General features: G+C 46.1%; 2 protein-coding genes across 3 annotated transcripts in view; both read right to left on the bottom strand.

The window, feature by feature from the left end:
* Positions 1 to 446: 446 nt before the first annotated feature.
* On the bottom strand, positions 447 to 12,689 carry NMB (neuromedin B). 2 transcript variants are annotated; one of them, XM_025893240.2, is made up of 3 exons: positions 3,230 to 12,689; positions 2,419 to 2,591; positions 447 to 726 (listed from the first exon to the last, which is right to left on the bottom strand). In XM_025893240.2, exons 1-3 carry the CDS (start codon positions 3,384 to 3,386, stop codon positions 682 to 684), a joined length of 375 nt encoding a protein of 124 aa, XP_025749025.1. In that variant the 5' UTR covers positions 3,387 to 12,689; the 3' UTR covers positions 447 to 681. The 2 variants fall into 2 exon arrangements, with proteins under 2 accessions (XP_025749025.1, XP_025749024.1); XM_025893239.2 differs by having other exon boundaries at positions 447 to 721.
* A 95-nt stretch (positions 12,690 to 12,784) lies between these two features.
* SEC11A (SEC11 homolog A, signal peptidase complex subunit) overlaps positions 12,785 to 23,560 on the bottom strand; it is a 38,734-nt gene continuing 27,958 nt past the window's right edge. The window contains exons 4-6 of the mRNA XM_025893141.2: positions 20,047 to 20,166; positions 13,505 to 13,562; positions 12,785 to 13,311 (exon numbers count right to left, since the gene is read on the bottom strand). Of these exons, the coding sequence (XP_025748926.1) occupies positions 13,261 to 13,311; positions 13,505 to 13,562; positions 20,047 to 20,166 (229 nt within the window). The 3' untranslated portion in view covers positions 12,785 to 13,260. The remainder of the gene's footprint in view (positions 13,312 to 13,504; positions 13,563 to 20,046; positions 20,167 to 23,560) is intronic.

The raw sequence follows: 23,560 nt of genomic DNA, 5'->3' as shown, positions 1-23,560 counted from the left end.
TTTGCTAAATCTGGCAACCCTACCCAAGGCCAGAGAAGAGAGTAAGCAGACAGCGAGGTCTGGACCCTAGCTCGGCTCACTCCCTTGTATGCCCTGGGCACTCCCCTCAAAGCCTGGCATGGGGATGAAATGGAATGGGGTCAGCAAAACCCCATCTTGTAGTGGAGGCAGCTCCCTCGTCCAGACGAGGAAACATGAGAGACTTGCCTGTGCGGGAAGGTGGCAGAGGTGAGAGTAAGAGCCCAGCACCTGGCCCAAGACCTGGCGGATACAACAGGCACCGAGTACCTGCTTGCTGAATGAGCGACTGAATAGGAGTCCCGAGTAGGCTGGTGTCATGAAGTTTTCTTGGCTCTTTCGAGCCAGCTGTCTCACTGAACATGCCGTCCTCCAGCCCCCTTTCCCTCTCGTGCCCTCAAATGTGGCTGGAAGGAGAGGCCCAGACATTCTACATAAAGAGCAGGTTTTATTCACAACTTCAACACGGAAGCAACAAATACAGCAGGGACATAATTTGTGTCTGGATGGGCAATATTCCTGGCGACACAACCAGAAATCACAGTAATGGAATAACAGATATTTGAGCCCAGGGTTTACATCCAGATGGGGCCACCGCCAGGGTCCCGCTCAGCACCTTCCCTGGGTGGGCGCAGTCTAAGTCACGGCGGCGTCTCTTCCTCATTAGGGGCATCCCTTCTGCAGCATCTGCACCAGCGGCCTCCTGTACTGAACGGGAACACACAGAATTGACCTGGGCAGAGGGGGCACATGACAGGGGCGTCCTGCCATTCCTATGTGTGAGGCATCCACAGAGGTAGGCAGGGGCAGGCTCTCTGCTCCGGCAGGCCCCCCTGGCACCTTTCCCCCTGATGAAGGCCTGGAAGGGGTCGGGGCAGTGGTTTTCTCAGAGTGCTTGTTGACAGTCAAGGAGATCATGGAAGTAAAATCCACGTTATGTGCCTGGCCCTGGGCCAGCGTCAGTGTTTTCACTCCCCGCCCCCAGCTCTGCCCCAGACCTCACTTCTGAAGCCCCATCCCCCAGTGCTAGGTACTGCTTCCTGGGAGGTTCGCTAGTTGGTCTGCATGCTTGAGGCCTTCGAGACTGACAGCCCCAGAGGTGACATCATCTCCCTTCAGACTCAGCCAGCCCAAGCTGCTGGCCCTTACATCTGAGGTCCCCAGGGGCTGAGGGTTCTGTGCATGAGGAGTGCCAGGGAGGTTGACTGAGGATGGAGTTGGACCTTCTCTAGGAAACGCCCCTCCCTTCTTTGAAAATGTAGCATTATATGCTAGGCACAGTGGGGGATATGAAGGTGAGTCTGTGACAGGTGCTCCCAGGGAGCTCACAGACTGGTAAGAGCTCCTGTTTACTAAGTGCTTTCTATGTGCCAGGCATCACTCTGAGCTCATGACACAAATGGTCCCATTTAATACAAGATGGGTGCTATCCGCTATCATCCCCATTTTATAAATGAGGAAGATGAGGCCTTTAAGGTCACACGGCTACAAAATAGCTGGGTTATGAGCCTAGCTCGCTGTCACGGGAACCCACATTCTACCACACTATGCTGCCTTCTGGGCATCGTAACAAAGTACAAGGGAAGGTGGTGTGGGCCAGGGTCAGCACCAGGAGCAGGGAATGGAGGAGCTGCCCTCCTGCCAGGGTAGAGACCAAAGCTGGCTTGGCTCTAGCTTTGGGGTCAGTGGTTTACAACCAGGGTAATTTTGGCTCCTGCCCCTTTCCCCTCACAAGAGCTCTGGCAATGTCTGGAGGCCTTTTTTTGTGGTTGTCACAAATGGGGCAGGGAGGAGGGTGCTCCAGTGAGTAGAGACAAGGGATACTACTAAACTTCCTCCAGTGCACAGGGAAGCCCCGACAACAAAGAATTATCCAGCCCAGAATGTCAGGAGTACTGAGGTTGAGAAACCCTGCACTGAGGGTCACTGAGGCAGATGAGCGACTGGGAAGAGCCCTGGTCGAGTTGAACAAGGTCTGGACTCTGTCTTGGATGCTGACTCTTCTCCTTTCTGGGCCTCAGGGTCCCAACTGTAGCCACAAGTACAAATGAGGCACAGCAAAGGTGGATGGCTGGGGTGGGGCAAGTCTGTGTGTGTGGGGGAGGTCCTGCTGCAAGAGGCTGGCTAATTAATCCTAGGCTGTGACTTCAGACTGGGGACTAGGTGAGGGGAAACTTCTTTCCTACTTCTTGCTCTGTGGGGTTTGCTGGGAAGGTCAGTCACCTTTCTTTGAAGTCTTCTCCCTTTGACTCTGGATCACAAGGAAAGCCTGAAATCCCTGGCTTTCTGGGGCCCATCACACCTCGGGGGCGGGGTGCTCTCACACCCAATGCCCAATGCTGGAACCAGCAGCAGCCCTGGCTGGGCCTCTCCTTGGCCTGAGGTAGGAGCTTGGCTCACCTGGGGGTGAGGTGCTGGGCCGCTAAGGCTCATGCCCAGAACTTTCTTGAGCAGGAGGATCCTGGGCAGATCATGACTCAGCTGCAGTCTCTGGTCCCTCAGAGAGATGTGGGGAGCTGTCCCCAAGAGGAATGGGCTGGGGGTTTCCAGACTCTTCTTGCCCATGAAGTGACCTAGAAAGGAGGTGCCAAGGCACAAGGAAGTTGGGGAGCGAGGATTCTAACCCAGTGGGAAAGTTCCCCATCTCTCCCAACTTTCAGTTCTCATGACAGGAAGATCCGAGGTCAGTCCTGCTCCACCTCCTCTCCAAGGAGACACAAATACCCCTGGGTGGCAGCAAAGCCTGTACCTGGGCTTCTCCTGAGCAGGCAGAGATGGCGGAGAGGGTGGTACAGCTGGGAGGAGGGTAGATGGCACACGGCCAGGGAGAGAGCCTGCCAGTAGTGCTGCCTGCTTACAGGAGAGACAGGAGAGGGCAAGGAGGAAAGTGGAGGATGAAGAGGTGTCTGGAAGGTGGAGGTGCAAAGAGAAGACACACCAGAGGTTAGAAGAAGATTCTGTAGACTCTTGCCTAAGGCAAGGGGCACCGGCTGGCAGGCAGATGTAGGATACGACCCCAGCTCTGCTTTAACTGGCTGAGTGATCGCAGCCAAGTCACCGGACTGTCTGGGTCTCAAGTTTCCCATCTATTAGACGAGTTCCAGGGTCCTCAGCAGCGCGGACATGAGTGTCCGTGGCTGAGGAACGGCCTGAAAAGGAAAATGGGATCAGAGCAGGGTGAAGGGCGCTTGCCCGGGGCGCGAAGACTTACCGGTGGCCCAGAGGTTGCCCCGCGGGTGCACTCGGATCTTGCTGGCCCGGCTGCGGGGCTCTGGGGGATCCCAGCTCAGCGGCGCGGCGCCCGCAGCGAGCAGAGCGAAGAGCAGGAGTCCGCCGAGCAGCCGAGCGCCCCCCGCCCGCAGGGTCATGGCTGTACCCTCGCCACTCTCCCGCCCCTCGCGCGCTTCGCAGCCGCTGAAGCCGGGGCCGCCTCCTTCCCTCCATTTAAACCCTCGCCCCTGGCGGGGCGGAGCCTGCTCCGAGGAGCCCGCCCCTGGCGCGCTCACAGCCGCCCCGGCCCCGCCCTCACGGGACGCCCCGCCCCGCCCCGCCGGACCCCGGGCGCTGAGCACTTAAGCTCCTGCGCCCGCGTGGGCATCGCCTCCGCGGGGCGTCGGCGTCCATGTGCACCACCATCCAGCGGAGGACCCTGACCCGGGGCAAAGCCCGTTCCCCTGGCGGCCGCCTAGCCGCTCCCACTGGCTTTAGGCCCACGAGTGGTTACTTCGCCTCGGAACCTCTCTTTACAAGGGTAAAAGTGTGTGTGTGGGGGAGACTGGCGCTACAGTGCCCAGCAAAGTGCCAGGCACTAGGCTAGCCGTAAAATGCCTGTCGGTCCCTCCCTCTGAGGGGATGTGACCGTGTTCACCCTGCTCTCTGCCCTCTCACCGCCACCACTCCCCAGGTGGTGTAGAAACCACAGCAGGTGCTCGGGCTGGCAATGCAGAATGATGGATGGTGAGAGAGTGAGCACCCCCCCCCCCAAGAATGGACGCTGTACTGGGAGGAGCCTGGCCTAACACTTGGGCAGGAGGCAGATCTCTTGGGTCAGGGAAATGGAAAGAGCACCGGACCAGGAATTCATATATAAACTGTGTGACCTCATTGAACCTTTCTTCAACTGTGAAACAGTAATAACCATGTTGCTCTATTTGTAATAATTTTACATTTTTTTAGCACAGTTATTTTGTGGTAGGAAGGAGCAGCCCTATAGGACTGGCCTCTCACACCCAGCACTCTCCTCCTCCCAAGTCCACACTTGCCTTGGAAAGAACTTTGGGGTCAGTGCCATCACTTAATGAGTAAAACAATGTGCTCCAGAATAATACATTTATTCTTGCTTAAGTGTTTACTCAACACCAATGTTCAGGAGCACCATGCTAGGCACAGGAGGAGCGGAGACAAAAGATCATTCCCTGCTGCCAAGGGAGTTAGCATCTCATTGGAGAAACCGAGTGCCAAAGGAGTGAATGATGCAGCGGGGTGCAGACCAACCCGGGATTCTGGACTCTGCACAGCGTCGCTGTGACAGAACCTACTCCCCAGTCTGGCTCGATAATGTTACCTGGTATTGCCCTTGCACGTATCTGGCTCAGGAAGGCCAGCTAGCTCTGTGGATCACCACTCTAAAAGGGGAAGTATATAGCAGAGGCTGGATGTCATGCTGAGTTCCCAGGAGCATGACACACAGGACAGGGACACTCCATTTCTGGCCCTGGCTTTTTCCCCAGCCTCCTTGCTTCTCATCCCCCACCCTGGCATTTACACCTCTGTGCATTCTTGTCACTGCTCAGCCGTGGTATACAGATATAGCTCTTATCACCTTCCCGTAATAACCATTCCCTTTGTGACCCCCTCCCTTCTCCTCTGGCCCATGGACGTAGAAATTAGTGGGAACACACGGAGCTGGCATTAATTGAGTGCTGCTTCACTGCAATGCTTGAAGGAACCTTATTTGGTAGGTTTATCTCTCATTTTATAACTGGAAACAGGCTCAGAGGTTGAGTCACTTGCCCAGACGTTACACTAGAATCAGACTTTGGGTCTGTTTGGACCACTCTATCAGGCCCCCAAAGTCACGCAGGGCAGATGCTATTTCCCTAAACCACATCCACTCCCATTTTATCATCACAAGTGTAAACATCAAGTTGGTTTAGATTTCTCAGGGGAGAAAGGGAGCAGGCACTGAATTTAGAGTCTGCCCTCACTTCTGCAGGGTACCCTGGGACTGAGAGTTCTGCTCTGACCAGTTCATTTATACTCCAGCCAAGCCTCCTGTCACAGCCTGCATTCACAGCTCCAAGACTGACCTCAGGTGCCCCCAGTGGCATCATTTTATCTGTCAGGCTAGCACAGCAAGAGGACTCAGAGGACCCTGGAGAAAGAAGCAGGGTAAGCAGCTCCACAGCTTCTATGAAACACTGTCCCGGGAATGAGAAGCATCAGGCCCAGCAGAGAGGGTGGCTGGCCCAAGACAGCACTTCCAAGCTCGATGTCCCAGAGAGCGTGCCAGACTCTGAGTTTGAGTAAGATCTCAGCCGTCCGCTGCCCGTTCCCCAAGTGTACTGTGATGGCAAGGGAAGTCTAAGGGCCTCCATCCCACTGGGAAGACTGACAGTGAGTCCAGCGGAGGCCCACAGGGAAGCTCTTCAGTGCTCACACTGGGCCCTTCTCAGGTTTCTACAACCTTCAAGGATAGCCACAGGATAATCTACACAAGCTTCACAAGACAATTCTAGAGATGATTAAGGGGTGAAACATACATGGCAACTCCTGTTATAACCAACACCAACAAAACATTTGAACTGCACCATGGTTTTTAATCAACGATTGCTTGAAATAAAGGACACGTGTATTACTATTTGCTATATTTTCATCAAATCGGAATCAATTATAAGTAACATCTTTTCACAACTGAATCTTTGCTGTTTTCCAAAAGTACTTACATGCATGCTCCCTTGATCACCAACACTATTTTGATGTAGTAACGACTAGTATTATGCCCATTTTATAGATGAGTTAATTCAAGTACAAAGCAAGTTAGTTGCAGAGAAACTACACAAATGGAGAAAAACATAGTGGACTTGACGCACATGAAAGGTGCAGAGGACAACAGAGGAAGCGAAAAGCAGAAATTTAAATTAGACATACATGAGTCTGGTGAAAAGGAATGACAACAAATACAGAGCTGCTCAGGAAAGGATGGCATAAAAATCACGCCCCCCACAAACCTTTGCGCACAGATCTCCACCTGTGTGGACTCGGAGGATGAAGAGAAACATCCTGAGATATCTTGGGTCCTGCTCTTTAGTTTCAGAATGGAAAAGGACTGGACAATCAGGAGAACGGCAGAATCTTGAAGAGGAGAGTCAGGGATATAAGATACAATTTCCCAAAGTCAGAGGGAACACATAAGAATTAGCTAGAAAATCAGAACATTCACCATTAGTGAGGAAATGTACCAGAAACTGAAATTGCCAAAACACAAAATATTTTTTAAGGCAATATTCAAAAAAAAGGAGAAAATACCTACATCTAACAAGAAAGTGATGACAAATCCCACCAGTGGCTAAGGGACCAGAGCAGCCGCTGCTCAGCTCAATGGCACAGGTGCTCAGGGAATTTATAAAAACCTAAGAAAGTGACGAGCCCCAGGCCCAGTATTCGTAATTATTTGGGTAGGACAGTCATGTATTTCAGGGGACATTCAGTAACTCAAATTAATACTCTTTAAACTCCAAAGAGATCTAAATGCTTGGAAATCTGTCCGAGAATCTATTTCTAACAGATTTGCTTATCTGAGCGAGTCCACAGAAGAACCACCTAGAGTCTCTAAAGAATTCCCAAGGGCCCTGCAGCCGTGGGATTTATGCCAAACGAGAGTCTCATTAGATATTATAAAGGTGCAAGGACTGGGTTATGACACCCAACATCGTGACATGAGAAAAGCAACAGACTTGGAGTTGCGGCCGTGCCATTCACTGGCCAGGAGATGCTGGGCAAATCTCTTAACTTGTGGTTTCTCTTTTGTAAAATGGAGTTTCTTTTGAAGACTGAATGAGAGAAAATAAAAATCTGTCATGAATTCAAAAGTACTTAGCGGAACACATGGCAAATTCTAAGTACTCATTATTATTAGCTGGGTCCCAGGAAATGCAAAGCCCGCTTTCAATCTGAAGCCTGTTACCGGGGAAAGAAAAGGTTCCCGCTACAGCTGCGGTGTTGACACCACAGTCAACAAAAGGCCTATTATACTCTGAGTTGTTTGATAGACTAAAAGGCCAGCATATCCACCTCAACTTTTGATCAATTCCAAGAAACACATTCTAGAGTGATCTCACTTTTTCCATTTAAATGTCAGGCTGACTGCTTTGATCAAGCCTCATGCTAGTGATTTACTTACTTGCCTGACATAAAGCCTGAGTACAAATTCTTTTACCTAGACTCCTTGATGTAAAGCTGGAATCCAGCTTACCAATCTAAGTAAACTGGCCAGTTAAAGTAAGGGTTCTAGAGAAATGATTCTTAACCAAGAGGAGGTACCATTCCAGTAACTCCCAAGATTGGTAGAATAGGGATTTATAGTTTGAAAGTCATAGTTAGTATAATAATTTAACTGTATATAAGAAATAACTTGTTTTCATAATACAAACTTGAGAAAAAAGCAAGAGAAAATATTCTTGGCTGGTGAGGACGGAGGTTGGATGCAACAGACCTGAAGGAGAGTTTGTGAGAATGGAGAAGAGGTTTGAGATTTTTAGGGTTCTTAGAGGAGGCAATGAGTTTTGAAAGATTAAGGAACATTGTTCTGGGGGCGCCTGGGTGGTTCAGTTGGTTAAGCGTCTGCCTTCAGCTCAGGTCATGATCCTGGGGTCCGGTGATCGAGCTCCGCATCGGGCTCCCTGCTCAGCCAGGAGTCTGCTTCTTCCACTCCCTCTGACCCTCCCCGTGTGCTCTCTCTCATGAATAAAAAAAAAAAAAAAAAAAAATCTAAAAAAAAGGAACACTGTTCTACAGGAAAGGTGTTGGGAGGTTCCTGGCTGATTAGATGGGTAGATGGTGTTTTGTGGGGTGGCTCTCCGCAGAAGCTGCCAAACTATACCTACACTCAAGGAACATTCTCTGAAATAATTCTATGAAAATCATTAGGCTACTTAATATAGAGATTACTGCATGACATCACACCGTGCCCTTGCAATGAGGTCCCAGGAGAGAAATTTCTTGGTCCTTGGGTATTATAAAGTTTTTGTTGTTGTTAATTCCTTTTTATGCCCGTTCCATAAGGCATAGAAATGATTGTTTCCCTCTTTACATTAGCCCCTAAGGAGTTGAGAATCAACACTATGCATCTCTTCCAGCAGACAGAACTTTTTCATGTGTCTTGAGGGCACTACCTCACCTCTGATTTCATCCTTTTTTCCTTCCACACTTATTTCAACCCTAGATTCTTCAATTATTTTACATCTTATCACAGAGTACTAGATGTATCTTTATGAGCTGCTCCAAATCCTTTTTGGGACAATTTATTAATAAATCTACAATGGGCCAACAAGCACTGTGATAGGGACTAGAGGATATACAAGGATGAACGAGAGGTTGGCCTTGTCTTAATGCCTCAAGGAGCTGGTCGGGGTGGGGGACCCACAGCAGACAGACCACTCTGAGGGTGCCATTAAAGAGTCACGAGCAAAGTCCCAACAGCACCGCGTGGGAAGTGCTATACACTCGAGAGCGTGGCTGAGAATAAAAACACTCCTCTTTTGAGCTCCTTGTGCATCTATCACTCCACTTAGGACCCTATGTGGAAAAAAAAAAAAAAGCCTGTTTACATGTTGCGCCGGTTAAGGCACTGAGTTCCTAACAGTTCCATGCCTTACTCATCTTTGTACCCCAGGGGCTAGTCCCAAATCTGGCACCAAAGAGACGCTCCATCCGTGTCTGCAGAAAGAGAAAGCTTCCAGCAGGTACAGAGGGAGCAGGCACTCCGGGCAGAGCAAGCGGCCTAAGTGAAAACTAGATGTCTGTTCAGTGAGACCAATATCAAGGGGACGAGAATGTGGGGTCTGCAGAGAGCTGAGGCTGGAAAAAGTCCTGAGGGCCTAGAATGCTACAGAACACTTAGAAGGCAATGTCCTTTTTTTTCTTTTTTTTTTTTGGTTAACTTCTGCATATTCTAGTCTTTAATTAACATTTCTTGGTTACACAGAATTCCTTCTACACCCAGACTCACCAACACTCATGTGCAAAGGGTTATATTTGTTGTTTATTTCTAAAAGTCTAGCTGGTATTACTTACAGTTCTAGTAAGAGAGAATAGTAACAAAGATCTACCTTGCCAGAAAACAGTCTGGATAGGCCGTCCAACCAAAGGAGCATCTTAAGGAAGGTAGACAATCTATTTAGTCAGCCAGAATCAGCTGGATCATTCAGGAAGCTCAAGAGAGTGATAAATGTTCTAAGACGGGTGCCCTCAGATGCTGAGATAGCCCTCACACATCGTTCTTAGGGGCCGTATGGACTTGGTAACACACGAAAGCAAACGACCAAGAAATTCACTTAAGGATTACAGAGCCTTTATTCTTTTTTTAAAAAATATTTATTTACTTATTTGAGAGCGAGACAAAGAGAGCGAGCAAGTGGGGGGAGGGGGAGAGAGAGAGAGAATCTCCAGCAGACTCCCTGCTGAGTCCGACGCAGGGCTCGGTCCCACGACGCTGAGATCATGACCTGAGCCGAAATCAAGAGTTGGATGCTTAACTGACCTAAAGAGCCTTTATTTTAAGCCTACGTTCTCTGAGAAACCTGGGACTCCCCAAGAAAAGTGACAAACACCAATACATGTCCCACTGAAAAAGAGAAGGCAGGAAGAGTCCGAGAACACAGATAAAAAGGAAGAAGACAGGATTAACACAAAAAATTCTAGAAAGGGAACACACTGTTTAAATGGAACCACAGGGAGAGAAAGTTTTCAAATTCAAATTTGGAAAGACCAAATTACTAAATAACCGGAAAGTGCAAATCACTTGAATGATTCATTTGTTCTGCCCCAGAATAACAGCTCAACAATTATGCTACCCTAAGTTACCTGGGTGCCTGGGAGGCTCAGTCGTTAAGTGTCTGCCTTCGGCTCAGGTCATGATTCCGGGGTCCTGGGATCGAGCCCTGTGTGGGTCTCCCTGCTCGGCGGGGAGTCTGCTTCTCCCTCTGCCTCTCCCCGTACTCGTGCTCTCTTTCTCTCTCCCTCTCTCTCAGATAAGTAAAATCTTTAAAAAAAAATGCCACCCTAAGTTACTGTTTCTGGTTCCACTGCATGATTATACAGAACATGTAGTACATGCTGGGACAACAGAGTATGGTGCCTATAAAGCAGGGCCCCTGCATAGGAGGGGCTTGCCATTTGATAGGGGAACTTGAGGCCATATCCACAAACTGCCACAAATAGCGTAAGGCCGCAAATGCTGAGAGTTGGAGGAAGGACAGTTACTCTTTGCAGAAAGTGAGACTCAGACAAGCAGAAATGAGAGTGTAAGATAATGTAAGTGAAGATATAGCAGTTTACCACAAGGGTGCTTAATGCTGGCTGAATTCAAAGTCCGAACTTCCCATGGGGTAATACAAGGTCAACACAACATTTACGGTCCAAAAAGAGACACTTCTGAAAGTAAATGGGGCACTAAAACTAACAAGTGGAGCTGATCTCGAACAGGCACAGACTGGCCCGCTGCAGGGAAACGGAGACGTATAGTCACCCCAGCAAAGGGAACCACTGACTTTGTTTCTGGAGTCAGGTGATGGCCATGAGAAATGGAATGATAGGGGTAAATGTAGGGCTTGTAAGTGACTCAATATGCTGGGAAGCTGAAAAAATCTAGGTGAATACTCCTTCAAAGAAAAGTTGACATCTGGAGGGTTCGTTTGCAGCAACTGCTACGAGCTTCCCTGTAAACAGAGGACAACAAGTAGAAGTGTTTGGAGGGAGGAGAGAGACAGGGACTAGAAGTGAGGACAGGCGTTTGCAAACTAAGAGAGACTTAACTCATTGGGAGTGATGACAGCGGAGGACTCACAGCCCAGAGACATCGCCATGATCAAATTCTCACTCGAAGTGTTATCAGTCCTCATCTTCTTTGACCCCCGACACTCACAGTGGGCAAGCCTTCCCAACTGCCCACCGACCCAGCCAAATCCCGGCGAGCTCATGATTCCATTACAACACCAAGTCGAACAACCCTAGCAGGTCTTACGCTCTCTAGAATGCTTTACATTTACTAATAAAAAATTGCCCAGCTTAAGTCTTACATTTGAGCACTAAACCAGACAATATAAAAATTGACAACATAAAACCTCTCTCCCAAAATAACCTTTATTTTTGGCTAAGAGAGTAATTAAAATACTTTTGAATGATTTGATTACTTCCCAGAAAAATTTAGCTATTGGCTTCCAATGAGAGCATCCAGCAAAGGAGGAAAAACAAAACTGGGTGTGAAGATACGCAAATGAGGAAAATATTCAATGTTTTAAGTGTATATGGAGGAGAAGTCTGGATGGCCGAGGATACAAGTACAACTCAGGCAAGCTAGGAACCCCAGGATCCCAACACCGGGCAGCAAAGCACACGACTTCTCCAGAGTAGTCCCAGAAAGGCTGCTGCAAAAACAGAGTGAGGACGGTTAGGCCAAGTGGTTAACCCCATCCTCTGCAGGTGAGTAGGAGGAAAAACGGGGAGAGTAGCAATTTTCTGCCATTCTACGCATGGGGGGCTGCTTCCACACTCTCCGTGGCTCATGAGAAAATGTAAGTACAATACAAGCCTCACGGGCAGGTTCAATGAAGCACCTGCTAGCCCTGATGTGCCAAGTGTCCTACTCGGTTGAGAGCATTCAGAGCCCACATCCAGAGTTTAAAGACTAAAGCCTAGTTAACGGATTTGGGATGGCACTATTCTCTATATGGGAGAGCTTCGGAAGATCAACTGTTCTTAGTTGTAAACTGTCTCCATCTTTTAATGCTGATTCCATTAACATTAAAGTGTGGACTGACTTCCACTTCAGCTGATCCACCTCAGCTGAACAAATAATAGAAACTGCTCATTTAGCCCAACACAGAAAATTTGCTCACTTTCAGATTTCACATTAATACAAGTAGAGAACAAAAAGAATTAAGAGTATTTTGTACTTAAAACACACTGGCTTACCCTACACCGGCCCTTCCCCTAACCGCCTCAGTATGAGCGGAAGAAAAACACAACAGGGCTTTGCATTCACTACTTTAAACCTTGCCTTCTCTAAGTCTGCATGAGAGAAAAGCGAAGCCAGGCACTTAAGAGAACAGGCTCAGGCAAATGAGAGTTTTAAAAAAACAAGTAGCACGCTCGCCCTCCGGCACCTTCCTCCTGCTTCCTCAGGAAGGAATGCTGAAACACACTGCCAATGTGTAGAAAGGGCTGAGAGTGTCTCAAGTGCAGAAAAGTAGAGGACCCTTCACAGCCCAGTGAGATTTTCTGAACCTTTCAGCAACACTAACTGTGTTTCTATACATCTGAGTCACACCCTAGTGAAGAATCAATTTTATGGCTAAGAGATTTCCTATGAACGCCAATGGCCACTTTTGTTCCACAAAACAAACAAACAAAAACCAGTTGTTAGTATGAGGACAACCTTCTTAGCTGAAGGACTGCTCACATCAAAGCCTTTATCTCCCCCAAGGGTGCTACGAACCAGCAGAGGAAGGCAAAGCTTTCCCGACAAACACAAGTCAGGGATAAGGGGTTCAATATGCAAAGTCTTTTATTTAAAATTTGAAAAGTTAAGACTTACGACCACCTCAGGATATGCCATTCCCATCTTATACGGAGGAATGACGGTTTCAAACTCGTGCAGAGTTGCATTTTCATTTACAGAACTCTGTAGGCACTTTAGAAGTGAAGCTTGGCTTCAAAATACAAACACTGGGGGCTTTGGCTCAACCTTTTAATATAAAAAATTCACTGATGTACAAAAATGTGAAAGTGTGACAATGACAACACATGAAATCCTGTGATTGAGAGTCCCCTCGAGTGCGCGCCATGGTGTCCGTGCACCCGCCCACACGTACCCTAGTGTGGAAACAGAAACTAATGCAAACCGTTGCTACTGAGAAGCGCCAACATGTGCATTCTGCACTCCGCCAATCACAGACCAGTATCTACGCCAAACATTCAGGAACGAAAAGTACGGCATCTTCCAGGAACAGCAAGGCAGACTTCTTACTCACGATGGACCAGCACGAATAAACCCAGCAAGAAGAGCACTGCATACTAGAAAACAGACACAGAACACAAGTCAGGGAAGCTTTTAAAAGTGTCCAAGTCCTCAGAGTTCAGTCATGAGCTGGCTTTTGTGACCATGACCAGTTACTACACTAACCAATTAGTCTGTAACCCACGTAATAGTTTCCAAAAGTGAGCAAAAGAGCACATGTTTAATGAAACATATAGTATAGGCTCTTACCTTAAATTTCGGATAGTCATTCATGAGGATCGTCACAATCCCAATATAAGGAACAAATCTAAACAAACAAGCAAACAGAAAACTGGTCATCATAGAACTTCCTCCGTAGCCAGTCTCATGTTACCGAACATTCTCAGTATCTTCCATCGAAAACTAATTTTCAGTTCACAAAGTCCATTTGTACAGACTGTCCTATTAGGTCCTTCCAACAACTCGTGTGACAGGGAAGTTAGGAATACCACTTTACAGATGAGGAAAGAGATGCTCGTGCCCGAGGTGTGTGGTTTCGGGGCAGGAGAACCTAAGGTCTCGGGCCTCCAGACGGGGACTCTCACGCTACATGTGGATTCAGTGCTCGGGGCTGGGTTTGCTGTCATAGCCTTCCGGGAGTGGTCAATCCAGCTGGGGCGACAACACAAACACAGCCAGACCATTACAAGGTACTTCATGTTAAGAGTCCAAAAAGTGAGTGTAAGAGCTCCATTACAGTGCTGAAGATTGCGCCACCCTCTCATTTGCTAACCACCCGTAATCTGGCTCTGGCTCTCCTGATCCCGACACTTCTTCCAGAACAGCTTAAATCGCCGTATGCAGACCAGTCTCACCTCCCATCTTCCTTTTCATCTCTGCAGGTTTTGACTTTGAGGACCACAAACTTCCCTTGAAAGCCTTTCCCTCCTTGGCTTCTTAAACACACCACAAATCTATTTTTCCACCTACCTACTGGCTGCTACCCCTTTATTTTTTTCACTAGCTCTTTCTTTCTCTTTGCCCCTAAAGTTTATCCCCTTAAACTAGATAGAGATAAAACCACCTGTTAAATAATCTCATAGACCTGATGTATTTCCTTTGGAGTCTTTACCACATTTTTTTATTACATAATTGGTTGCACAACTAACTGAAGAGTGTCTGTCTCTCCTATTCGACTCTATGCTCCATAAGGGCAAAGACGATGCCAGTCTTGCTCCCCACTGTATCCTCAAGGCCGGATGTAACCCCCGTACACAGTAGGCATCCAGTAAACACTGCCTGATGGAATGTATGGATGTCCAGGCCTCTTCTCTTCCTTTCCTTGGGAGATCTCACTTACTCCCGGACTTCACTTCTCCCCCCAATAGAAAACACTCCATAACCTGGTAAGAATTCAGGGGAGAAAGGAAAGGTTAGCAGGGTACCGTCACTGTGGGAGGAAACGGCAGTTAGCAAATGCACAACTTTCTTCTTTCTCCTCCTCTTTTACTACTGGACTCTAGAACGGGCCCAATGATACTGACCTAGAGCTTGTCCAAAGGAGGGAGGTTGGGCTGAGGTGGAGACTGAACCTCGCATACTTTAAAATAGCCCAAATATTTCTACTCCGGGTATCCACAACCTGTGCACCAACATCCCAAAGGTGCACAAACAAATCACCTCCCACATAACACCTCCACTATCAAAGCCTTAGGCAAGCTTGAAAAACAGAAATTTTGTCTTTTGGTGCACTTCCTTCCTTTGAAGAACTCCTCTTACTTCCTGTCTCCTGTCCTCACCCCGTCTTGCCCCTCTCCCTTCTGGCCGCATTACCAGACACTCCCACCCCCCGACCCCTCCCCATCCCCAAACTTCCATTCCATAAGTTGATGTCTCCTAAAACCAGGCCTCCTTCGTCAGAATCACTTGGACAGCCTATTAAAAGTGCAGATTGCTCTATCTTCCTCACATTTACTGACTCAGAGCATCTGTGGAAGTGGGGCCCAAATAATGCTTCTGCACACTCTAGCACCAGCTCAGTTCTAGCTAGTGACCTGCCTGGAAGAGCCAGGTGGTGGAAAATAACATCCCTTCCTAGGACCCACGCTTTGGTTTCAACCCCTGGAACCTCTAAGAGCTGAAAAGTAACAGTCCCTACAGGATGGCAGAGCTAAGTTCTAGGATGGTAGACAGGGGTTTTCTATGTTTTTAAATACGTATTTTTTCTTTGGAATACAATAACATTTCTTTTGTCTCATCAGATCTTCATAAAAGCAGTAGCTTCCAGTGAACGTAAATCATCTAATTTAAGAAGGTGAAGGCATATGCCTCACAGTAATATGCAGACTAAAAGCTATAAAAGTATCTGTGATTTCTGCTAAAACAGTATCAGGCTGCTGATTCTGGTCTTATGATCAACCAACAGCCATTTTCACGGACAGAGGCTTTCACTGTTCCCTCCATGCAGTATCCACGTTCAGAGAACCTTTAGCTCCCAGTGATCACGTAGCCTGTTTATGAGTTATTCATGGAAATACTTCCCCCCCTAAGGTTGGTTTTTCCTTGCCCCACCATAAAAGAGATGGAAGCAACTTGGCCTTTAGGGGTAATGTAAGCAACTAATATGACAGGCAGTCCAAAGTCAAAGAAAATATTTAATTATTTGTCTCACCGTTTCCCTCCACGGACAGAGACAGCAAAGGGTTGCTAATCGAGTACGTAATGCTGCTACCATTAGTCATCTTCAATTCAAATCCACTGGACTTTTTTTCCTACTCTGCTTGGAGAAGCTCTGCTAAAGCAGAGTGAACAATAAGCAGAAGAAGGCTTAAAAGAAGTCAAACATGCCACCCACAAAGCCAGCTCCAACAGCAGCCTGTGCTGAGTTAACGTCTCGAGGGCAGAGTGTAGAGGACTACATGCCCCTGGGAGGTGCTGGTGAGGAAGGAGCCTCGGATGGGCTGCTGATATTTGGAGAAAATAATTTTGTCGGGTGTCAGAGGGGCCTCTAACCAGGAAGCCTGGGCCCCGGGAGCTGACTGAAAAATGATCACTGTTTCTACCCCAGAATGAGCCGTTTTAAACGTTAAGGAAAAAGTGCATTTTGGAAGCCTCATCCTTAAAGCTGGTTTTAGCCAACAGAGAGCGCAATTACCCCTCCCTTCAACATTCTTTCCATCGCCAGGACCCTGCCCGGCCGAGGCCCGCTCCTGCCCTGGCCTCCTCTCGCTCCTACTTTTCTTGCACAAGCAGCTCCTGCTGCTGTGTCTTCGACCTCCTCCAAAGAGGACGGGTCACCCCCCACTCGATACTTAGTTGGTTCGGTATCAGTTCCATTTCCTAAAATGGTCTTTATCACACACTGCAGTATCAACAGACGTCGAAGATGCAATGCTGAGCGAAAGAAGCCAGACGTAAATGAAGAGCATGTATTTTGAGATTCTGCTCATATAAAACGTCCAGAACAGGCAATCCACAGCAACGGAGAGCAGCTGAGTGGTTGCCAGGGGCTGCAGGGAAAGGGGACGGGCAATGACTACAAATGAGTATGGAGTTTCCTTTCTGGGGTGCGGATACCTTCGGAAATTAGACAGTGCTGATAGCTGGGTAACCTTGTGGATGTAATAAAACCCACCGAATCGTATACTTTTAAATGGTGAATTTTATCTAATATATGTGAATTATATCTCAATAAAATTGTTTTAACTTGTTTTTATTTAGGGCCTTAGGCCGCAGCGTTAAATTTTTTAGTGTGCAGCTAAATTTTAGGGGAAAAAAAGGTTTTTATTGTGTAAAGACACTTGTACCACAGTCACAGACCAGTCTGCAGAAAAGCTATTCTTAAGGTTTGGGTACCGTTGGGCTTTGAATTACCAGTTTGTGTTTTATAAACATAGTTGCCACAAAAGGAGGTGCTATGCCCTGCCATGTGTTCAGGGAAGTGGCAAGATAAGCTAGACAAAGTAACCTTGCACGGTTAAGATTCGGTGCGCCTGCTCTGTAGCCATGTACGTCCCAGATGTTTATACCTCATGGAAAGTTACTTAAATTCAGAGAGCACCAGGCTATTTTTTTTTTTAATTAAAGGTCACAAAAAGACCTATATTTTCAATGTTGGGATTTTATTTTATTTTTGTAAAGATTTTATTTTTAAGTAATTTCTACACCCAACGTGGGGCTCAAACTCACAACCTGAGACCGAGCCAGGCAGGTGCTCCTCAATGTTGGGATTTTAGAAATAATACTGAATATAGTTTGAGAATAAAAAAAAATTCTTCAGAAAGACAAGTTACTTGAGTGAAAGCCTGGCTCCTGTACCCTTCTGTGGGATGATGCATCTTCTACCCAAACAGGGGGCCAGAGTGAGCAGACAGAACTGCATTAAATACCTAAGAATCAAGATCCACATAAAGGGACACTGTTATACTGGGAAGAGTATAAATAAAGCAGTATGGCAAGATTTAACAAAAGCTTTCTTAAAGTATGCCTAGGTTTCACCCAGTAATTCCACTTCCTTGAATTTACTGAAGAAATGATTGCTGGGCAGAGACACTGAGATGTATGTAAGATGCTCATTATGACTTGTTCACACACACACAAACACTCAAAGCATCTACCAATAGGAGACTGGCTAAATAAAAATATGGTCTATCCATTCCGTGGACTAGCACACAGCTATGAAAATGATGATATGGAGATGCATCTTTTGATTTGCAAAAATAGTGATTACTTTGGGGATAAAAAAATGTTATAAATAGCATGACTACCTCTCCTCACACACAAAATGTGTTTATGTGTATATACATACATATGCTACCTGCATCCTTTACATAAAGACTAAAAGAACCGAAACCAAAAAGTTAAATACTTATGGAGGGGGAGGGGAAGGACAGATATGAAAAAAGACTTTTAAAAAAAATTTTTTAAAAGATTTACTTATTTATTTATTTGGCAGAGAGAGACACAGCGAGAGAGGGAACACAAGTGGGGGAGTAGGGGAGGGAGAAGCAGGCTTCCCACGAAGCAGGGAGCCCGATGCGGGGCTCAATCCCAGGACCCCGGGATCATGACCCGAGCTGAAGGCAGATGCTTAATGACTGAGCCACCCAGGCGCCCCAAGATTTTTTTTTTTAAAGATTTATTTATTTGAGAGAGTGTGTGCATGTGCACACACGGTGGGGGGAGGGGCAAAGGGAGAGGGAGAGAAACTCAAGCCTACTCCCTGCTGAGCTCAGAGCCCGACATGGGCTCGATCCCATGACCCGCGCTGAAACCAAATCGGACGCTTAACTGGCTGCACCACCCAGGCGCCCTGTGACTTTACTTTTTGATGACTGTTATTTACGTTTCTACGTGAATCTGCACATTGCAATTAAAAGAAAAACAAAAAGACTCAACGAGACTGATGAGTCTGAATAACCACATTAGCAGCATCTTGGGAACTACGGGAGAGGGGAGTGTTATTTCTCAGAAGCACTGATGATCTGGTTTGTATTATAAAAGTATGTTTGGGGCGCCTGGCTGGCTCAGTCGGTGGAGCATGTGACTCTTGATCTCAGGGTTGTAAGTTTGAGCCCCAGGTTGGGTGTAGAAATTACTTAAAAATAAATAAAAATCTTATGAAAAAAAAAAAAGGATGTTTAGCTCCAATACAGGAAATGAAGTTCCTTGAACTGGAGCCATGCAAACAGCTTCGCAAGACACAAAATACACCGTGGGTGCTTGTTCTGATCCAATCTCTCTGGCCCCAAACCAGCACCTCTCATGCTGTAACTGAAGCAGCTTTCACTTAGTACTGTACACCGACTTCTCTGTGGGAAGAGAACTGCTCAGTGTGGTGGCCTGATCTCTAGTAGAATCACTCTGAATCCACTGTCTACAGAAGGCGCAGATGTGCTGACAGGGGTCAGGGCCCCATGTGGCAGCTGAATAGTGAGAACCAGCAGCTCTCCACTTTCAGGAGTGTGATGCCAGTAACTCTGGCGTGATGGTTAAGAGGGTGGGCTCCGGGGTCAGCTGGCCACTGTTCATCACCAGCGTGGCCTTAGATAAGCAACCTAACTCGTCTGTGTTTCCTCATCTGTAGAATGGAAATATTAGGGTTGTTCTGTGGTTAAAATGAGGTAATACTTGTAAAGAATTTAGAATGAGTCTCTGGCACATAGTAAGCCCTGATAAATGTGAGTTATTGTTAATACTATTAATAACATGAAGGTAGTAACAGTTCTATTATGTCCTCATGTCAATAACTTACAATTCCTGTCCTCCACTGATCTGTTCTCCTGATAAAATCTGAAATAAACAGGCTTAATATAACTTTTAAATTTCATTTGACCCCAATGATTTTAAGACTAGAAATAAAACAGTAGGAAATAAACATGATAAAATTAACTTAAATGAATACTTTAAGTTGCTGACTCAGTAACTACTTAAAATATACATTTCAGGAAGCAGGATCAATAACTGCTCCGGACCCCCAAACTAGCACGGTATAGACTCGGAGTACAAGAAGGTGCTCAATAACATTTTTTGAATGAATGAAATAAACAAACGAATTTTTAAAATTGTCACTCCAATCCGTCATCTCATCACTGATACTCTACTCTTTTGCTGTACCCCATTTCCTCCCCTCTGGAGCAGTATCCCCCAAGTTTTAGATGTATTTTAAGAAGCATGCTTTTTCAAAGGACACAAGGTGATTTGGTAGAACCAGGACCAAAACATGTATTTAATTGTGTGTGATCAGACGATAAGACAGAGGGACACATTTCATGTGCCATGAAAGCTCAGTAAATGCTCCCCCCTCTACTTACCCCCTTGCTCTCCCCACGACATCTTTCTTCTCTAGCCAGTGTTGTCCTTGTTTATAGAGGCCTCGGTCATCAACGGCATTATTATCTCCTTTGGTCAAAAACTTAATATGCCCATTTTGCCTTAAAAGAGTAAGGGGGAAAAAAAAAGTGAGGGAAAGCCAAGTTATCAAATACCTTCATGACATTTGCAAGCACAAAATTCGCTTTGTTGGGCGCCTGGGTGGCTCAGTTGGTTAAGCAACTGCCTTCGGCTCGGGTCATGATCCTGGAGTCTCGGGATCGAGTCCCACATCAGGCTCCCTGCTCAGTGGGGGGCCTGCTTCTCCCTCTAACCCTCCCCCCTCTCATGTACTCTCTCTCTCTCTCATTCTCACTCTCTCAAAATAAATAAATAAATCTTTAAAAAAAAATTCGCTTTGTTAACCAAAAATGCTGTAGAACTGTGGTATTTTATCATCATTACTAATATCAAAATAATTATCTATTTAGCCAAAAGGATGCTCATAGCTCTGTTTATGGTAGGGAAAAACTGGAAGCAAGCTGAAAGTCTAACATTCAGGAGTTAAAATATGTAAGCATTGAGGACAATGTTACAGAAGAATAGTTAATGGCACTGGAAGATGATATACATTTTATTAAGTGAAGAAAAGATTACAGAATAGCATATACAGTATAATCTCATTTTTATATTTAGATAAACACAAACCACCGATTTTCTGTAAATACGAAGAGCAAAGGAACACATTAAACTACCTCACAGAATATAATCCACAACAAACACTAGGGAAACTAAATAACCTAGTTTCTTCAACCAACAAGTTGTGAGGAACAAAGAAAGTTGGAGAAAGAATTTACAAGCTTAAATAAAAGAGATTATAAAGCCTTATCAACCAATTGCAACCAAGGACCTTATGTGAATCTGGATTCAAACAAACTGTTAAAAAAAAAAAGCTTATGACCCAATTGGGAATTTGAACAAAGACTGGAAACGTAATGATACAAAGGTATGGTTGTTCTTTTTTGGGGTGTAAGCATGCTGACTGTAGTTATATGTTTTTTAAAAGCTCACTGCTTACGCTTTATAGATATTTACTAAAATATTTACATATGACATGACATGATATCTAGGATTTGATCCAAATAATACAGGAAGGACAGTGGGAAGAGGTGGTAGTCTAAGTGGGGCAGAACTAGCCATAGAGTCATAATGATCGGGACTGGCTGAGAGCACAACAGCAGTTCATTATACGGTTTTGTATACCTCTGTGCATGTTAGAAATGCTATCTATCTACCTATTTATTTATATTTTATTTTTAAGTAGGCCAACATGGGGCTTGACATGATCCTGAAATTGCAAGTCGCAGACTCCACTGATTCAGCCAGCCAGGCACCCCAGAAATTCTCCATATTTAAAAAATGAAATGAGGGATGCCTGGGTGGCTCAGTCAGTTAAGCATATGCCTTCAGCTCAGGTCATGATCCCAGGGTCCTGGGATCGAGTCCCCCATCGTGCTCCTTGCTCAGCAGGAAGCCTGCTTCTCCCTTTGCCTGCCACTCTCCCTGCTTGTGCTCTCTCTCTCTCTGACAAATAATAAAATCTTTAAAAAATAAAATGAAATATGGGGCGCCTGGGTGGCTCAGTCGGTTGAGCGTCTGCCTTTGGCTCAGGTCATGATCCCGGGGTCCTGGGATCGGGTCCCGCATCGGGTCCCGCATCGGGCTCCCTGCTCGGCAGGGGGCCTGCTTCTCCCTCTCCCACTCCCCCTGCTTGTGTTCCCTCTCTCTCTGTCAAATAAGTAGAATCTTTAAAAAATAAATAAATAAATAAAATGAAATAAAAAATAAGATAGTAAAAAAAAAGTAAAGTGATAGACCAAGGTATAACAGTGGCCATCTATGGCTTTCTTTAGCTTCTAATTTTTTTCCCCAACAAACATATATTGCTTTTATATGCCAGGGTTTTTAGGAAAAGCATTTTACTTATCAGGAAATTATTAGTTTAATTCTTCTAAAGAACAAGAGTTTTCTAGTAGTTTTAAAGTTTAACTGAAAGCAGAGTACATTTTACAGTTTGATAAAGACTATCTTAAAACTAATTCAAGTGAGTTTGGGTTAAGTACTATATAAAGAAGAAAATTAGCCTCAGACTCCTACTGACTAACATCCACTTAGATTCTAAGCCAGAAACTGGCTCACTAGACACAAAATGTGCAGATTAAACTAAATTGGAATGTGTTGCAAACACCAAAAACAGTTAAGTGCAAATAGTCACATTAAAAATGAGATTCTAGTTAGAAAAAAAATGCAAATATATACAGAGAAAAATAATCCTGAGCTGACAACTCAGCAAGGGAAAGAGTGTCTGAAAACTTCTGGAGAGTGAAAGAGGGAGGACAGGTGCCAAGGGGGCCGGCTGCAAGAGTAAAAGTCAGGAGCACAGGAAGGAAGAGTCTATTCAACCATGAAAACAACAGTGAGCCCATGGAGGCAGAACAGGAACATCAAATTTGAGGAAAGGGAAATGGGGGAGTGGAGAAGCTCCCCAGGAAAGGAAAGGGATGCTACAGGAGACCTGGGCTCTCCTCAAAGACTTGATTTGCCAACAAGACACACAAACGAACCCGAGTTCCCCGCTCCGGGATGGTGTCGGCAGAGACCGCTAGAGCTGTGTGAAAAAGCAGAGGTCTCCGTCTATGCGCCCCGGCTTCTCTTCGACCCGCTGTCAAACCTACTCCAGCACGTCACAGCTCATGGCCCCAACACTGACTGATGGCGCACTTACACAGGGCTCTCCCCTGGCTGCCGCGGGGACCAAATATTCAATATCATCTATCTCTGAGGAGCTCGACAGGCTTGCTGTGTAATTCAACCATCAGAATACTGTGACGTTAGGGGGCAAGAACTAATCACTTTGTAGGTAAGAAAAAGTAAGACCCAAAAAGCCAAATGGGTGCAAAACAATCTCTCTCTCCGCCCAGAAAGAGCAAAGCTGAGGATTAAGTCATCCCCACTGCCAACTTTCTCCTTCCAAATACCTGACCACACACCAGTGTTCACCATCATCAAACCATAATGCCTTTTATAACAGACGGAACTTAGTAAGTGCGCATCAGAGGAGGCTATAAAGTAAAGTACGAATTTATATGTGAGAAAAGTGTCCACATTAAGAGGGACTTGACTAGCAAGCTAATGTGAGGAACAACTCAAGAGAATTAAGTCAACTGATAATATTTCAAAGTGATGTCGTCTCTTAAATGAGAACACAGACCTCGCTATGTGCTAGCTCTTTCCTGACTCATTTCTGTTGGAAGGTAATGGAAAACAAGAGAGTAGGCAGGGGGAGAAAGACTCAAAGAAGAGATGTTTCGATGTTGATGTTTCGCTGTCTGCAGAGCATGTGTAACCTTGCCTGCAGGTGTGTCTCATAGCCCTCTTGGAGGAGCCAGGAGTAATAACTCCCCCTTTTTCTTACTAAATTAAAAACATAGTAACTAGACTACAATAAATGGAGGA

The sequence above is a fragment of the Callorhinus ursinus genome, unplaced genomic scaffold, assembly GCF_003265705.2.
Source record: "Callorhinus ursinus isolate GAN/ISIS: 27379988/994484 unplaced genomic scaffold, GSC_fseal_2.0 scaffold45, whole genome shotgun sequence".
NCBI lineage: Eukaryota > Metazoa > Chordata > Mammalia > Carnivora > Otariidae > Callorhinus > Callorhinus ursinus.
Note: the sequence above shows the minus strand (reverse complement) of the source record. Positions and strands in the feature narration are given on the sequence as shown.

Excerpts from the sequence above, each read along its gene's own strand:
- NMB (XM_025893239.2), bottom strand. The coding sequence starts at position 3,386 with ATGACCCTGCGGGCGGGGGGCGCTCGGCTGCTCGGCGGACTCCTGCTC. Across the intron at positions 2,592-3,229 it reads GGGCAACCTCTGGGCCACCG|GTCACTTCATGGGCAAGAAG; the intron begins GTAAGTCTTCGC and ends CCTCCTTTCTAG. Across the intron at positions 722-2,418 it reads GCCCAGCACCTCACCCCCAG|GAGGCCGCTGGTGCAGATGC; the intron begins GTGAGCCAAGCT and ends CGTTCAGTACAG.